The sequence below is a fragment of the Nerophis ophidion genome, linkage group LG01 (assembly GCF_033978795.1).
Source record: "Nerophis ophidion isolate RoL-2023_Sa linkage group LG01, RoL_Noph_v1.0, whole genome shotgun sequence".
Classification (NCBI taxonomy): domain Eukaryota; kingdom Metazoa; phylum Chordata; class Actinopteri; order Syngnathiformes; family Syngnathidae; genus Nerophis; species Nerophis ophidion.
In genome coordinates this window covers 91,230,868-91,249,856 of record NC_084611.1, presented here as the reverse complement: position 1 = coordinate 91,249,856, position 18,989 = coordinate 91,230,868, and the positions used below count along the sequence as shown (strand labels likewise).

Below are 18,989 nucleotides of genomic sequence, written 5' to 3'. Positions count from 1 at the left end.
GGGAGTGGGAGTGGGAGCGGGTGTGGGAGTGGGAGTGGGAGTGGGTGTGGGAGTGGGTGTGAGAGTGGGAGTGGGAGTGGGAGTGGGAGTGGGAGCGGGTGTGGGAGTGGGAGTAGGAGTGGGTGTGGGAGTGGGAGTGGGAGTGGGAGCGGGAGCGGGTGTGGGAGTGGGTGTGGGAGTGGGAGTGGGAGTGGGTGTGGGAGTGGGAGCGGGAGCGGGAGTGGGAGTGGGTGTAGGAGTGGGAGTGGGAGTGGGAGTGGGAGTGGGTGTGGGAGTGGGAGTGGGAGCGGGAGCGGGAGTGGGAGTGGGTGTAGGAGTGGGAGTGGGAGTGGGAGTGGGAGTGGGTGTGGGAGTGGGAGTGGGAGTGGGAGTGGGAGTGGGTGTGGGAGTGGGAGTGGGAGTGGGAGTGGGAGCGGGAGCGGGAGTGGGAGTGGGTGTAGGAGTGGGAGTGGGAGTGGGAGTGGGAGTGGGAGTGGGAGCGGGAGCGGGAGTGGGAGTGGGTGTAGGAGTGGGAGTGGGAGTGGGAGTGGGAGTGGGTGTGGGAGTGGGAGTGGGAGTGGGAGTGGGAGTGGGAGTGGGTGTGGGAGTGGGAGTGGGAGTGGGAGTGGGTGTGAGAGTGGGAGTGGGAGTGGGAGCGGGAGCGGGAGCGGGTGCGGGAGTGGGAGTGGGTGTGGGAGTGGGAGTGGGAGTGGGTGTGGGTGTGGGAGTGGGAGTGGGAGTGGGAGTGGGTGTGGGAGTGGGAGTGGGAGTGGGAGTGGGTGTGAGAGTGGGAGTGGGAGTGGGAGCGGGAGCGGGAGCGGGTGCGGGAGTGGGAGTGGGTGTGGGAGTGGGAGTGGGAGTGGGTGTGGGTGTGGGAGTGGGAGTGGGAGTGGGAGTGGGAGTGGGAGTGGGAGCGGGTGTGGGAGTGGGAGTGGGAGTGGGTGTGGGAGTGGGTGTGAGAGTGGGAGTGGGAGTGGGAGTGGGAGCGGGTGTGGGAGTGGGAGTAGGAGTGGGTGTGGGAGTGGGAGTGGGAGTGGGAGCGGGAGCGGGTGTGGGTGTGGGAGTGGGAGTGGGAGTGGGTGTGGGAGTGGGAGTGGGAGTGGGAGTGGGAGTGGGAGTGGGAGACTTTCTGCCACTAAAGGCTCAGAGGCCTACTGAAATGAGATGTTCTTATTTAAACATGGATAGCAGGTCCATTCTATGTGTCATACTTCATCATTTTGGGATATTGCCATATTTTTGCTGAAAGGATTTAGTAGAGAACATCGATGATAAAGTTCTCAACTTTTGGTGGCTAATAAAAAAGCCTTGCCTGTACCGGAAGTAGCAGACGATGTGCGCGTGACGTCACGGGTTGTGGAGCTCCTCACATCTCAACATTGTTTACAATCATGGCCACCAGCAGCGAGAGCGATTCGGACCGAGAAAGCGACGATTTCCCCATTAATTAGAGCGAGGGTGAAATATTCATGGATGAGGAAAGTGAGAGTGAAGGATTAGAAGAAGAAAAAAAGACGAGGGTAGTTGGAGCGATTTAGATGTTATTAGACACATTTACTAGGATAATTCTGGAAAATCTCTTATCTGCTTAGTGTGTTACGAGCGTTGTAGTGAGATTATATAGTCGTACCTGAAAGTCGGAGGGGTGTGGTTACCGCCAGTGTCTCCGAGGGAAACCACGTTTCTCAACGAGGCAAGGCAGCCGGGCTGAGATTTTTTTTTTTCCCCCTCCTCCGCGGTGTAAGCATCCGATAATCAGGAGCGGCCGGTGGGAGGACGCAAGAGAGTCCGCAGCTGCAGGAGAAACGACGCAAGCTCTCCGCTCATGTCTACGGTAAGAGCCGACTTATTACCACCATTTTCTCACCGAAAGCTGCCGGTTGACATGTGGTCGGGAACCATGTTGGATCCGCTTTGAACTGAACTCTCGCGGCTGTGTTGGAGCCACTATGGATTGAACTTTCACAGTATCATGTTAGACCCGCTCGACATCCATTGCTTTCGGTCCCCTAGAGGGGGGGGTTGCCCACTTATGAGGTCCTCTCCAAGGTTTTCATTGTCATCATTGTCACTGGCGTCCCACTGGATGTGAATTCTCCCTGCCCACTGGGTGTGAGTTTTCCTTGCCCTTTTGTGGGTTCTTCCGAGGATGTCGTAGTCGTAATGATTTGTGCAGTCCTTTGAGACATTTGTGATTTGGGGCTATATAAATAAACATTAATTGATTGATTGATGTTCGCTTGACCGCTTTGTTCCATAGTAAAGCTTCACCGTTATCTTTCGGGAATGTAAACAAGGAAACACCGGCTGTGTTTCGGTTGCTAAAGGCGGCTGCAATACACCGCTTCCCACCTACATCTTTCTTCTTTGATGTCTCCATTACTAATTGAACAAATTGCAAAATATTTCAAAGGGAGACGTTGATTTTAAGTTGCACGTGTTTTGAGTTGAGATCCCCGTCACAGAACCAATGAAACTTGTAAGTGGAGACACTACTACTGCACTCCACCTGACTAGACGATTGCATTTAGGGTAAATTTTGTGTGTTTTGGTAGGACGAGAGGAACCAGGTGCTGACCACCTACCTGTGGATCAGACAGGTGTGGCACGATGCCAACCTGAAGTGGCACAAGGAGGACTACGATGATCTGGAGATGATCAACATCCCCAGCGAGCTGGTGTGGAAGCCAGACATTGTCCTCTACAACAAGTTAGTACACAAACACAACAAAAAGTAGTACTTACTTTCAGTAGTACTTACTTTGAGTAGTACTTAGTTTGAGTAGTACTTAGTTTGAGTAATACTTAGTTTGAGTAGTACTTACTGTAGTTTGAGTAGTACTTAGTTTGTGTAGTACTTAGTTTAAATAGTACTTAGTTTGAGTAGTACTTAGTTTGAGTAGTACTTAGTTTGAGTAGTACTTAGTTTGAGTAGTACTTACCTTGAGTAGTACTTACTTTGAGTAGTACTTACTTTGAGTAGTACTTACTTTGTGTAGTACTTAGTTTGTGTAGTACTTAGTTTAATAGTACTTAGTTCTAGTAGTACTTAGTTTGAGTAGTACTTAGTTGGAGTAGTACTTAGTTTGAGTAGTACTTACTTTGAGTAATACTTAGTTTGAGTAGTACTTACTTTGAGTAGTACTTAGTTTGAGTAGTACTTACTTTGAGTAGTACTTAGTTTGAGTAGTACTTACTTTGAGTAGTACTTACTTTGAGTAGTACTTAGTTTGAGTAGTACTTTGAGTAGTACTTAGTTTGAGTAGTACTTACTTTGAGTAGTACTTACTTTGAGTAGTACTTAGTTTGAGTAGTACTTAGTTTGAGTAGTACTTAGTTTGAGTAGTACTTACTGTAGTTTGAGTAGTACTTAGTTTGAGTAGTACTTACTTTGAGTAGTACTTAGTTTGAGTAGTACTTACTGTAGTTTGAGTAGTACTTAGTTTGAGTAGTACTTACTTTGAGTAGGACTTACTTTGAGTAGTACTTAGTTTGAGTAGTACTTACTTTGAGTAGTACTTAGTTTGAGTAGTACTTACTTTGAGTAGTACTTACTTTGAGTAGTACTTACTTTGAGTAGTACTTGGTTTGAGTAGTACTTAGTTTGAGTAGTACTTGGTTTGAGTAGTACTTAGTTTGAGTAGTGTCGACTAAGCTCTAGATGACTGGAGTCAAACTCAAAACAGTGGTACTATTTTTTCCAATTACAGTAATACACATTAAAAGAAAACAACACATATTTTTCTGTTAAAAAAAGTGGTACTATATATATATATAGAGAGAACATCATGATGGCAGCTACACTTTCCATCTTAAAGATCTGAGGCCGATACACAACAATAGTAAACTCAACTGCCAGAATTTTTTTTACAGTGTTCTGTTGAATAAAACATGTCAAAATGTATGGGAAATTGTGTAATAATATCCCAACACTTAGCCTTCTACGTCATATTTGTGTATTATTATTGAGCGTTACAATCGTGTAATAATACCCCAACACTTAGCCTTCTACATCATATTTGTGTATTATTATTGAGCGTTACAATGGTGTAATAATACCCCAACACTTAGCCTTCTACATCATATTTGTGTATTATTATTGAGTGTTACAATTGTGTAATAAAATCCCAACACTTACCCTTCTACATCATATTTGTGTATTATTATTGAGCGTTACAATTGTGTAATAACATCCCAACACTTAGCCTTCTACATCATATTTGTGTATTATTATTGAGCGTTACAATCGTGTAATAATATCCCAACACTTAGCCTTCTACATCATATTTGTGTATTATTATTGAGCGTTACAATGGTGTAATAATACCCCAACACTTGGCCTGCTACAGCATATTTGTGTATTATTATTGAGCGTTACAATCGTGTAATAATACCCCAACACTTAGCCTTTTACATAATATTTGTGTAATATTATTGAGCGTTACCATTGTGTAATAATACCCCAACACTTAGCCTGCTACATCATATTTGTGTATTATTATTGAGCGTTACAATCGTGTAATAATACCCCAAAACTTAGCCTTCTACATCATATTGTGTATTATTATTGAGTGTTACAATTGTGTAATAATACCCCAACACTTAGCCTGCTACATCATATTTGTGTATTATTATTGAGCGTTACAATTGTGTAGTAATATCCCAACACTTAGCCTGCTACGTCATATTTGTGTGTTATTATTGAGCGTTACAATTGTGTAATAATATCCCAACACTTAGCCTTCTACGTTATATTTGTGTACTATTATTGAGCGTTACAACTGTCTAATAATACCCCAACACTTAGCCTTCTACGTTATATTTGTGTACTATTATTGAGCGTTACAACTGTCTAATAATACCCCAACACTTAGCCTTCTACATCATATTTGTGTATTATCATTGAGCGTTACAATTGTGTAATAATACCCCAACACTTAGCCTTCTACATCATATTTTTGTATTATTATTGAGCGTTACCATTGTGTAATAATACCCCAACACTTAGCCTTCTACGTTATATTTGTGTACTATTATTGAGCGTTACAACTGTCTAATAATACCCCAACACTTAGCCTTCTACATCATATTTGTGTATTATATTTGAGCGTTACAATTGTGTAATAATACCCCAACACTTAGCCTTCTACATCATATTTTTGTATTATTATTGAGCGTTACCATTGTGTAATAATACCCCAACACTTAGCCTTCTACATCATATTTGTGTATTATTATTGAGCGTTACAATTGTGTAATAATATCCCAACACTTAGCCTTCTACCTCATATTTGTGTATTATCATTGAGCGTTACAATTGTGTAATAATACCCCAACACTTAGCCTTCTACATCATATTTGTGTATTATTATTGAGTGTTACAATTGTGTAATAATACCCCAACACTTAGCCTTCTACATCATATTCGTGTATTATTATTGAGCGTTACAATGGTGTAATAATACCCCAACACTTAGCCTTCTACATCATATTTGTGTATTATTATCGAGCGTTACAATTGTGTAATAATATCCTAACACTTAGCCTTCTACATCATATTTGTGTATTATTATTGAGCGTTACAATTGTGTAATAACATCCCAAAACTTAGCCTTCTACATCATATTTGTGTATTATTATTGAGCGTTACAATGGTGTAATAATACCCCAACACTTAGCCTTCTACATCATATTTGTGTATTATTATTGAGTGTTACAATCGTGTAATAACACCCCAACACTTAGCCTTCTACATGATATTTGTGTATTGTTATAGAGCGTTACAATCGTGTAATAATACCCCAAAACTTAGCCTTCTACATCATATTGTGTATTATTATTGAGTGTTACAATCGTGTAATAACACCCCAACACTTGGCCTGCTACATCATATTTGTGTATTATTATTGAGTGTTACAACTGTGTAATAACACCCCAACACTTGGCCTGCTACATCATATTTGTGTATTATTATTGAGCGTTACAACTGTGTAATAACACCCCAAAACTTGGCCTGCTACATCATATTTGTGTATTATTATTGAGCGTTACAATGGTGTAATAATACCCCAACACTTAGCCTTCTACATCATATTTGTGTATTATTATTGAACGTTACAATTGTGTAATAACATCCCAACACTTAGCCTGCTACATCATATTTGTGTATTATTATTGAGTGTTACAACTGTTTAATAACACCCCAACACTTGGCCTTCTACATCATATTTGTGTATTATTATTGAGCGTTACAATGGTGTAATAATACCCCAACACTTAGCCTTCTACATCATATTTGTGTATTATTATTGAGTGTTACAATCGTGTAATAACACCCCAACACTTAGCCTTCTACATGATATTTGTGTATTGTTATAGAGCGTTACAATCGTGTAAAAATACCCCAAAACTTAGCCTTCTACATCTTATTGTGTATTATTATTGAGTGTTACAATCGTGTAATAACACCCCAACACTTAGCCTTCTACATAATATTTGTGTATTATTATTGAGCGTTACAATTGTGTAATAATACCCCAACACTTAGCCTTCTACATCATATTTGTGTATTATCATTGAGTGTTACAATCGTGTAATAACACCCCAACACTTGGCCTGCTACATCATATTTGTGTATTATTATTGAGTGTTACAACTGTGTAATAACACCCCAACACTTGGCCTGCTACATCATATTTGTGTATTATTATTGAGCGTTACAACTGTGTAATAACACCCCAACACTTGGCCTGCTACATCATATTTGTGTATTATTATTGAGCGTTACAATGGTGTAATAATACCCCAACACTTAGCCTTCTACGTCATATTTGTGTATTATTATTGAGCGTTACAATGGTGTAATAACACCCCAACACTTAGCCTACTACATCATATTTGTGTATTATTATTGAGCGTTACAATGGTGTAATAATATCCCAACACTTAGCCTTTTACATCATATTTGTGTATTATTATTGAGCGTTACAATGGTGTAATAATACCCCAACACTTGGCCTGCCACAGCATATTTGTGTATTATTATTGAGCGTTACAATCGTGTAATAATACCCCAACACTTGGCCTTCTACGTTATATTTGTGTATTATTATTGAACGTTACAATTGTGTAATAATACCCCCACACTTAGCCTGCTACATCATATTTGTGTATTATTATTGAGCGTTACAACTGTGTAATAATACCCCAACACTTAGCCTTCTACATCATATTTGTGTATTATTATTGAGTGTTACAACTGTGTAATAATACCCTGACACTTAGCCTTCTACATCATATTTGTGTATTATTATTGAGCGTTACAATTGTGTAATAATACCCCAACACTTAGCCTGCTACATCATATTTGTGTATTATTATTGAGCGTTACAATTGTGTAATAATATCCCAACACTTAGCCTTCTACATCATATTTGTGTATTATTATTGAGCGTTACAATTGTGTAATAACATCCCAACACTTAGCCTTCAACATCATATTTGTGTATTATTATTGAGCGTTACAATTGTGTAATAACATCCCAACACTTAGCCTGCTACATCATATTTGTGTATTATTATTGAGTGTTACAACTGTTTAATAACACCCCAACACTTGGCCTTCTACATCATATTTGTGTATTATTATTGAGTGTTACAATTGTGTAATAATACCCCAACACTTAGCCTTCTACATCATATTTGTGTATTATTATTGAGCGTTACAATGGTGTAATAATACCCCAACACTTAGCCTTCTACATCATATTTGTGTATTATTATTGAGTGTTACAATCGTATAATAACACCCCAACACTTGGCCTTCTACATGATATTTGTGTATTATTATTGAGCGTTACAATGGTGTAATAATACCCCAACACTTAGCCTTCTACATCATATTTGTGTATTATTATTGAGTGTTACAATCGTGTATTAACACCCCAACACTTAGCCTTCTACATGATATTCGTGTATTATTATTGAGCGTTACAATGGTGTGATAATACCCCAACACTTAGCCTTCTACATCATATTTGTGTATTATTATTGAGTGTTACAATCGTGTAATAACACCCCAACACTTGGCCTGCTACATCATATTTGTGTATTATTATTGAGTGTTACAACTGTGTAATAACACCCCAACACTTGGCCTGCTACATCATATTTGTGTATTATTATTGAGCGTTACAATGGTGTAATAATACCCCAACACTTAGCCTTCTACATCATATTTGTGTATTATTATTGAGCGTTACAATGGTGTAATAATACCCCAACACTTAGCCTTCTACATCATATTTGTGTATTATTATTGAGCGTTACAACTGTGTAATAACACCCCAACACTTGGCCTGCTACATGATATTTGTGTATTATTATTGAGCGTTACAACTGTCTAATAACACCCCAACACTTAGCCTTCTACATCATATTTGTGTATTATCATTGAGCGTTACAATTGTGTAATAATACCCCCACACTTAGCCTGCTACATCATATTTGTGTATTATTATTGAGCGTTACAACTGTGTAATAATACCCCAACACTTAGCCTTCTACATCATATTTGTGTATTATTATTGAGCGTTACAATCGTGTAATAACACCCCAACACTTGGCCTGCTACCTCATATTTGTGTATTATTATTGAGCGTTACAATCGTGTAATAACACCCCAACACTTGGCCTTCTACATCATATTTGTGTATTATTATTGAGCGTTACAGATGTGTAATAACACCCCAACACTTGGCCTGCTACATGATATTTGTGTATTATTATTGAGCGTTACAACCGTGTAATAACACCCCAACACTTGGCCTGCTACCTCATATTTGTGTATTATTATTGAGCGTTACAATCGTGTAATAACACCCCAACACCTAGCCTTCTACATTATATTTGTGTATTATTATTGAGTGTTACAATTGTGTAATAATACCCCAACACTTAGCCTTCTACATCATATTTGTGTATTATTATTGAGCGTTACAACTGTCTAATAACACCCCAACACTTAGCCTTCTACATCATATTTGTGTATTATCATTGAGCGTTACAATTGTGTAATAATACCCCCACACTTAGCCTGCTACATCATATTTGTGTATTATTATTGAGCGTTACAACTGTGTAATAATACCCCAACACTTAGCCTTCTACATCATATTTGTGTATTATTATTGAGCGTTACAATCGTGTAATAACACCCCAACACTTGGCCTGCTACCTCATATTTGTGTTTTATTATTGAGCGTTACAATCGTGTAATAACACCCCAACACTTGGCCTTCTACATCATATTTGTGTATTATTATTGAGCGTTACAGATGTGTAATAACACCCCAACACTTGGCCTGCTACATGATATTTGTGTATTATTATTGAGCGTTACAATGGTGTAATAATACCCCAACACTTAGCCTGCTACCTCATATTTGTGTATTATTATTGAGCGTTACAATCGTGTAATAACACCCCAACACCTAGCCTTCTACATTATATTTGTGTATTATTATTGAGTGTTACAATTGTGTAATAATACCCCAACACTTAGCCTTCTACATCATATTTGTGTATTATTATTGAGCGTTACAACTGTGTAATAACACCCCAACACTTGGCCTGCTACATGATATTTGTGTATTATTATTGAGCGTTACGAGCGTCCCCGGATGAACAGCAGTTGTGGTTCAGAGCAGACGAGGAGTCGTCGGGCACGTCCAACACCAACGTGAAACTGCGCTACAACGGCGAGATCGTCTGGGACTCCCCGGCCATCACCAAAAGTACGTGCGTGGTGGACGTGTCTTATTTCCCTTTCGACTGGCAGCAGTGCAACCTCACCTTCGGCTCCTGGACCTACAACGGGAACCAGGTGAGGGGGCGGCCGGGGGTGAGAAAGACAAAGCGGGAGACGTGACCGCCCTTGTCTCGCCCAGGTGGACATCAGCCTGGGGATGGACAGCGGCGACCTGTCGGACTTTGTGGAGAACGTGGAGTGGGAGTGTCACGGCATGCCGGCGGTGAGGAACGTGATGATGTACGGGTGTTGCTCCGACCCTTACACCGAGGTCACCTACACCTTGCTGCTGAAGCGCCGCTCCTCCTTCTACATCTTCAACCTGCTCCTGCCCTGCTTCCTCATCTCCTTCCTGGCGCCGCTGGGCTTCTACCTGCCCGCCGACTCGGGGGAGAAGGTGTCGCTGGGCGTGACCGTGCTGCTGGCGCTCACCGTCTTCCAGCTGCTGGTGGCCGAGAGCATGCCGCCGGCCGAGAGCATGCCTTACATCGGTGGGTTCTCACCCCCCTCCGTGGCGGGACAATATCCAACCTTTGCTCCACAACTTTTTTCTGCCGTCGTTGGCAAAAGCGGGGGAGTTGTCGCCTTTTGTAAATGATGCAAACCCCGTTTTCATATGAGTTGGGAAATTGTGTTAGCAGCAGCAGCAGCAAGCAAGCAAATTATATTTATACAGCGCTTTTCTCTAGTGACTCAAAGCGCTTTTACATAGTGAAACCCAATATCTAAGTTACATTTAAAGCAGTGTGGGTGGCACTGGGAGCAGGTGGGTAAAGTGTCTTGCCCAAGGACACAATGGCAGTGACTAGGATGGCGGGAGTGGGAATCGAACCTGCAACCCCCAAGTTGCTGGCACGGCCACTCTACCAACCAAGCTATACCGTTAGATGAAGTGAAGTGAATTATATTTATATAGCGCTTTTCTCTAGTGACTCAAAGCACTTTTACATAGTGACACCCAATATCTAAGTTACATTTAAACCAGTGTGGGTGGCACTGGGAGCAGGTGGGTAAAGTGTCTTGCCCAAGGACACAACGGCAGTGACTAGGATGGTGGAAGTGGGAATCGAACCTGCAACCCCCAAGTTGCTGGCACGGCCACTCCACCAACCGAGCTATACCGTTAGATGTAAATATAAACAGAATACAATGATTTGCAAATCCTTTTCAAGCCATATTCAGTTGAATATGCTACAAAGACAACATATTTGATGTTCAAACTCCATCCATCCATTTTCTACCGCTTATTCCCTTTTTGGGTCGCGGGGGGCGCTGGCGCCTATCTCAGCTACAATCGGGCAGAAGGCGGGGTACACCCTGGACAAGTCGCCACCTCATCGCAGGGCCAACTCATTAACTTTATTTTTTTGCAAATAATAATTAACTTAGAATTTCATGGCTGCAACACGTGCCAAAGTAGTTGGGAAAGGGCATGTTCACCACTGTGTTACATCACCTTTTCTTTTAACACTCAATAAACGTTTGGGAACTGAGGAAACTAATTGTTGAAGCTTTGAAAGTGGAATTCTTTCCCATTCTTGTTTTATGTAGAGCTTCAGTCCTTCAACAGTCCGGTCTTTCTGACTGTTTGTCAACAAAGACCTGAGCAAATTGTTTAAAAAAAACAACATTTCTCAATGAGCTATCGCAAGGAATTTCGGGATTTCACCATCAACGCTCTGTAAAATCATCAAAAGGAGAAATCGCTGCACGTAAGCCATGATATTACGCACTTTGGATCGCTCAGGCGCTACTGCATCAAAAAGCCACATCAGTGCGTAAAGGATATCACCAGATGAGCTCAGGAACACTTCAGAATAACACTATCGGTAACTACAGTCGGTTGCTACATCTGTAAGTGCAAGTTCAAACTCTACTATGCAAAGCCAAAAGCCATTTATCAACAACACCCAGAAACGCCGCCAGAATCAGTCTGCTGTCGTATTTTACGCTTCATAATGCGCCACACATGTTCCATGGGAGACAGGTCTGGACTGCAGGCGGGCCAGGAAAGTACCTGCACTCTTTTACTATGAAGCCACGCTGTTGTAACACGTGGCTTGGCATTGTTTTGCTGAAATAAGCAGGGGCGTCCATGATGACAGTGCTTGGATGACAACATATGTTGTTCCAAAACCTGTATGGACCATTCAGCATTAATGGTGCCTTCACAGATGTGTAAGTTACCCATACCTTGGGTACTAATACACCCCCATACCATCACACATGCTGGCTTTTACACTTTGCATCTGAGGTGGTGTAGCTCGCTTGGTAGAGTGGCCGTGCCAGCAACTTGAGGGTTCCGGGTTCGATCCCCGCTTCCGCCACCACTGCCGTTGTGTCCTTGGGCAAGGCACTTTACCCACCTGCTCCCAGTGCCACCCACACTGGTTCAAATGTAACTTAGATATTGGGCTATGTAAAGCGCTTTGAGTCACTAGAGAAAAGCGCTATATAGATATAATTCACTTCACCTAGAACAGTCTGGATGGTTCTTTTCCTATTTGGTCTGAAGGACACGACGTCCACGGTTGCCAAAAACAATTTGAAATGTGGACACGTCAGACCCCAGAACACTTTTCCACTTCGCATCCGTCCATCTTAGATGAGCTCGGACCCAGCAAAGCCGGCAGCGTTTCTGGGTGTTGTTGATAAATGGCTTTTGGCTTTGCCTAGTAGAGTTTGAACTTGCACTTTCAGATGTAGCAACCGACTGTAGTTACCGACAGCGGTTTTCGGACGTGTTCCTGAGCCCGTGTGGTGATATCCTTTACGCACTGATGTGGCTTTTTGATGCAGTAGCGCCTGAGGGATCCAAGGTGCGTAATATCATGGCTTACGTGCAGGGATTTCTCCTTTTGATGATTTTAATGAGCGTTGATGGTGAAATCCCTAAATTCCTTGCAATAGCTGATTGAGAAATGTTGTTTTTTAAACAATTTGCTCAGGCCTTTGTTGACAAAGTGGTGACCCTCGCCCCGTCCTTGTTGGTGAAAGAGTGAGCATTTCATGGAAGCTGCTTTCGTACCCAATCATGGCACCCACCTGTTCCCAATAAGCGTTTGATGAGCATTCCTCAACTTCCTCAGTCCTTTTTGCCACTTGTGCCAGCTTTTTTGAAACATGTCGCAGGCATCCAATTCTAAATGAGCGAATATTTGCACAAAATAATGAAGCGTGAGCGTGAAATATCTTGTCTTTTCAGCCTATTCAATTGAACATAAGTTGAAAATGATTTGTTGTAGTCTCTTTTTATATAGCATTTACACAACCCCTGCGTTTGGGGTTTTGCACCTACACGTCTGAGCATTTACTAAATGTGCCTCTCTTCTCCAGGAAAGTATTACATCGCCACCATGACCATGATCACAGCTTCCACGTCGCTCACCATCTTCATCATGAACATTCATTTCTGCGGCGCCGAGGCCAAGCCGGTCCCTCGCTGGGCCAAAGTCCTCATCATAGACTACATGTCCAAAATCTTCTTCGTCTACGAGGTGGGGGAGAACTGCACCACTCCGGAGTGCCAGGAGAAGCCGCTGCACCCTGACGACGCCGTGAGTCACGTGACCTCCGACCTCCACGACCGTGACGGCAGGCACCGGGACTACAAGGACCACGGCTCTCGCCAGAAGCGGGCCGAGGGGAACCGAGGGACTGGCCGGCACTACCACCACCACCACATCACCAGAGAGGAGCTGGACTACCAGGCCGCTCCTCATCCTCTGAACCTGCACTTGAATGGAGAACTGAAGGATCAGGTCCTGGGTCCTGAGGACCAAGATCTGACCCCCTCCTGTCCCTGCAGCTGTCCCTGCCTTCAACATAACCAGGTATGAGAGTCCAGCTGCCAAATCATACTTTTGACTCCAGATGTCAGGGATCCCAGATGTCCTCAGACTAGTGCGGGGCTGTTCAACGACAGCAAGAAGAGGGCCGTGGTTTTTAGAACCCAAAGTCAGGGGTCGGGAACCTTTTTGGCTGAGAGAGCCATGAAAGCCAAATATTTCAAAATGTATTTCCGTGAGAGTCATATCATATTTTTTAAAACTGAATACAACTAAATGTGTGCATTTTTAAGTAGCACACACTTTTTTAGAGTATAATAAGTCCCTTATTCTATGGAGTCCTTTGCAATGGGCCAAGGACCCTATTGAAACTGGTGCGTTTTATTATTCTTTCTTTCTTTATTATTCCGCACCTACGCACTGTAATTTGACCCCATTAACATGCTTCAAAACTCACCAAATTTGACACACACGTCGGTCCGGCAAACTTTCCCAACTTATTAAGCAACCAAACCCCAAAAATCAAAATTGCTCGCTAGCGCCCCCTAGGAAGAAACAAAAAACAGACTGCTTGTAACTTCCGTTAGGAATGTCGTAGAGACATGAAACAAAAACCTTTATGTAGGTCTCACTTAGATCTACATTTCCCAATTTAAACTTCTATACCCAAAATCAACAGGAAGTTGGCAAAAAACCCTTCAAATCTGCTCCTAGGAAGAAAACTCAAACAAAACTGCTTGTAACTTCCAGTAGGAATGTCGGAGGGAGATGAAACAAAAACTTCGATGTAGGTCTCACTTAGACCTACATTTCCCAATTTAAACTTCTATAGCAAAAATCAACAGGAAGTTGGCAAAAAACCCTTCAAAGCAAAATTTTCGCAAAAAATGCTATTTTTGCCTGTTTGAGCTGTAATTTGACCCCCTTAAAATGCTTCAAAACTCACCAAACTTGGCACACACATCAGGGCTGGCAAAAATTGTGATATAATGAAAAAACCAAACCCCAAAACTCAAAATTGCACTCTAGCGCAATTTTTGAATAAAACATTGAAAAATCTGCTCCTAGGAAGAAAACTCAAACAAAACTGCTTGTAACTTCCAGTAGGAATGTCGGAGGGAGATGAAACAAAAACTTCGATGTAGGTCTCACTTGGACCAACATTTTAATAATCGACATTCTTCAGCAAAAATCAACAGGAAGTTAAAAATTACCCCTTCAAAATAAAAGTTTTGTAAACACCCATCACCTTTTTTCAAACGTTATCTCCTCTGAGCCCGTTTGTCGTTTCGGCTTCAAACTCGCACAGGAGAGACTTTGAACCCTTCTGATTAAAAGTTATCGAAAGAGTTTTGATAAGTTCTCCGGTTTTGATTTTATGACCCTTCAAAGATCAACTGCGCTGATGCTGCTGCGCTGCTGTTGTCTCAAGATGGCTACTACCACTGGACAAAAGTATTGGGACACTTATGGCTAACAGTAGACAATGACAATGTGAAATGGAATTAAATCTTTTTTGTCCTCAAAATTCTACACACAATACCCTATAATAATAGTAGCTACTATCCATGCTTCTACCGCTTATCCGGGTTTGGGTCGCGGGGGCAGCAGCCAAAGGCGGGCCCGACCAATGCTGCTTGCAGCTTTAATTCCAAATGTATTTCCGGGAGAGCCATATCATATTTTTTAAAACTGAATACAACTAAATGCGTGCATTTTTAAGTAGCACCAACTTTTTTAGAGTATAATAAGTCTCTTATTATTTTTAGGGTCCGCAGGCCCATGGCAAAGGACTCCTGTCGAGTCCTTTGCCATGGGCCTGCGGCAGGTGGATGACAGGTGGATGACGACTTTGGTGATGAGGTTGCGGATGATATAATTGCCTATCCGCGCATAGCTAAAACCAATACAATGTATGTATAAAAAATATACATTTGGGCCTCCACTCAGGCTTGATCCCGGGGACCTCAAAGGGTTTTGGAAAAAATAAAATGTTAAAAATGTGTCATAATTCAGTTTTATTATTTTTATTATTATCCAAGTTTTAAATATCTAGATCAACATTAAGTCTATCTGTCAAGATTATGATTTTAAAGATTTAAGTTGTATGCTCTTTTTGCCAAAGAAAACCATGTTTTTATGGAGAAAAACACAAAATATGCAATATTTTCACCCAATAAAATTTTCAAGTAGAATATTTGAGATTATATAATAATTGGAGCCGTAAAAAGGTCAACAACTCATAACAGCATTGATTTTAATTCATTATTATTTTTTGTGCAATGAAACAAAACACACTGATCCAAAAGGGTTCTACTCATTAAAGTGTTAAAAAATAAATGATGATTTTTTTTTTTTACTGTTTAATTTTAACACAATGGCCTCGAGATCAACTTCAGATCCATCCGTCAATTCTAAGTTTTTGTTGTTGTTTATGTTTTTTTGTTTGTTTGTTTTAGGCCAGGGGTAGGGAACCTATGGCTCTAGAGCCAGATGTGGCTCTTTTGATGACTGCATCTGGCTCTCGGATAAATCTGAGCTGACATTGCTTAAAACGAAAAGTAATGAATAATTCCACTTGTAATCACAGTGTCAAAAACAACGTTCAAAATATAAAACATTCATAAAACATGTTCAAGAAGTTGCGTTAATGGTGAGAAGTAATTTATTTATTATTGGTTAGTGTGGGGCTTGCCCTCCTGGGGGTTCTTCAGACCACCAAGAGCCTGTTTTAGGGTTACAATATTGTTTTATTTTAGTTTTCTCTCAGTTGCTTTACAGCAATTGTCTTTTTCTCTTTCGTCCTCGCTCGCGCTCTGGCTCCAGCCCCAACTCTGTCTCTCCTCCTGGCTGCTGCTTATAACAGAGCGACAGGTGATTAGATAACAAGGCACAGGTGGGCCTTCTACGCACCTGTCGCTGATTTCAAGGCCGGTCCTGGCACACCGTTTCGCTGCAGGTCCACAGGCCACGCCCCCTCCACAGTTAGCTTCAGAATAACAATGTTATTACAAAGAATAAGAGACCTATTATACTCTAGAAATGTTGGTCTTACTTAAAAATGCAAGCGTTTAGTTGTGTTCGGTGTTAAAAAAAAAGTATTATATGGCTCTTAGGGAAATACATTTTAAAATATTTGGCTTCTTGGGTCTCTCAGCCAAAAAGGTTCCTGACCCCTGCTCTAGAACGACTGCTGGCAGTCACCCAATCAACAAGTATTAGGGCGTGCTATGAAGCCATCGGCTTTGTCGCCTTCTACAGCGTTTACGATCTGCTTGTCAGTCCAGCAACATGTTGAGTGTGGCTTCCACAAACTCATGCACACAACTGCAAGGCATTCTGGGTGACACAGAGTACACTAATGGTTGTGATAGAAACAATTTTAACACTCTTAGTAATATGCGCCACGCTGTGAAGCCACACCAAACAAGAATGACAAACACATTTCGGGAGAACATCCTCACAGTAACACAACATAAATGCAACACAACAAATACCCAGAATCCTTTGCATCCGTGACACATCCTGACTATTTTATACACCCCACTAGCAGCAACACCCCCCCCCCCCCCCCCGTAAGTCGGTAAGGTGGGCGGGGTTGGGGGAGTGGGGGTGTAAAATATATTCAGGAAGTGTCACGGATGCAAAGTATTCTGGGTATTTGTTGTGTTGCGTTTATGTTGTGTTACAGTGAGGATGTTCTCCCGAAATGTGTTTGACATTCTGGTTTGGTGTGGCTTCACAGTGTGGCGCATATTAGTAAGTGCTAAAGTTGTTTATATCACAACAGTCAGTGTACTCTGTGTCACCCAGTACGCCTTTCAATCTTGAACGTGTGATTGCGGAAGCTGCATACAAAATTTTGCTGGAATAACAATCGGTTCGTACATGTCGTAGAAGGCGTCAAATGCAATGAATACACAGCACGCCCTTATTCTTGACATCAGGATGAACACCATTGGATAATCACGAGAACGTTAGCGGTTCCCATTGTCTTCTTTACTCTGTGAAACAAGTTTAAATAGTTCTTTGAGTGGTAAAAATGGCCGAGCTCTGATGTATTTCAGCGGGCGGTTGCGGTTCTGATAAAATGTTGGTTCGGGTGGATGACGACTTTGGTGATGAGGTTGCGGATGATATAATTGCATATCCGCGCATCTCTAAAACCAATACAATATAGGTATAAAAAATATACATTTCGGCCTCCACTCAGGCTTGTTTCAGGTCACCAAGAACCTAACACAGTCGTGTCATCACTTCTTTTCTGATGATGCCAATAAAAGCCAAAAAAGGTATTTTATTTTAAGGGAGCTAAAGGCTGATGTGCCTCCTGCAGGTGGTGAAGAACATCCAGTACATGGCCAACTGCTTCCGAGAGCAGCGGGCCACTTGTGTCAAGGCAGCAGAGTGGAAGAAGGTTGCCAAGGTGATGGACCGATTCTTCATGTGGATCTTCTTCATCATGGTCTTCCTCATGAGCGTCCTCATTATCGCCAAGGCCTCGTGACGTCCGCCTTCTTCTATCGAGTTTCTTGTTTCCCCTCCAACACTAATCCTCCATTATCTCTGGACATCCGAGTCACCTAATTGCCATCTTAGAGGTGGAAGGAATCTTCACACCTATTGTGTGAAGGTGTGTCAGGTGTCACCGTTGTGCTGTCAATCATTATTGATCAACTGCACAGGCAGGAGGATCTCTCAAGTTGGATCACCAAAGTGAAGTCACTCTTGATGTACCGGATTTCCTCCAATTTCCTCGCTAATTCATTTAAAACCTCTTCCCACTCCGGCGTTTACCAAAGGCATGCGGTAAATTTAGGCCTGCGCTTATAAATTTGAGTGTGATGTAAGGATAACATCATGAAAAGCACATTTAATTGAAAAAAAAAAACGTTATTATGGTCTTACCTTTACTTATAAATGAAGTCCATGCGCAGCTCCTTCTGATCAAAAGCATCGATAACTTGTTTATAGAAGTCTTCCTTATCTTTCTTCAGTTTTAAAAGTCTCTCTGTCTCCATGGAGATCTTCCTTTATTACCTCCTGCTTCCATTGAAAGTCCAGTTTAGAAAACGGTTTTATTTTAGATATGTAATCCTCCATGTTAAAAGTGCAAGCGAGAGGAAAAAATTAACTCTTGCTGCTTGTTGTCACTTCTTCTGCAGCCAAGTAGTCGCAAGAAGGATCACTAGCGCCCTCTACCACCGGGAGGCGGGAGTCATTTAATGACTCATATTTGACACACGCAGCTACGGTATATTAATAAAACATAGCTGCTTACTGTTCTTTTTAGCATATTCAATAGCTTGGACCTTAAATCCTACTGAATAGCTCTTAATCTAATTTCCTTTATGCGATTTCAAATGATTGAAATCAGCCTCCTCCATTTTGAAAATGATGACAGGTGAAGTGTC

General features: G+C 41.8%; 1 protein-coding gene across 1 annotated transcript in view; it reads left to right on the top strand.

Moving 5' to 3' along the window:
- The window catches only part of chrna9a (cholinergic receptor, nicotinic, alpha 9a), a 20,009-nt gene extending 1,382 nt beyond the window's left edge, over positions 1-18,627 (top strand). Inside the window, exons 3-7 of the mRNA XM_061916008.1 lie at positions 2,535-2,689; positions 9,682-9,862; positions 9,927-10,278; positions 13,124-13,620; positions 17,912-18,627. Coding sequence (XP_061771992.1) covers positions 2,535-2,689; positions 9,682-9,862; positions 9,927-10,278; positions 13,124-13,620; positions 17,912-18,082 — 1,356 coding nt within the window. The 3' untranslated portion in view covers positions 18,083-18,627. The remainder of the gene's footprint in view (positions 1-2,534; positions 2,690-9,681; positions 9,863-9,926; positions 10,279-13,123; positions 13,621-17,911) is intronic.
- The last annotated feature ends 362 nt before the right edge of the window (positions 18,628-18,989 follow it).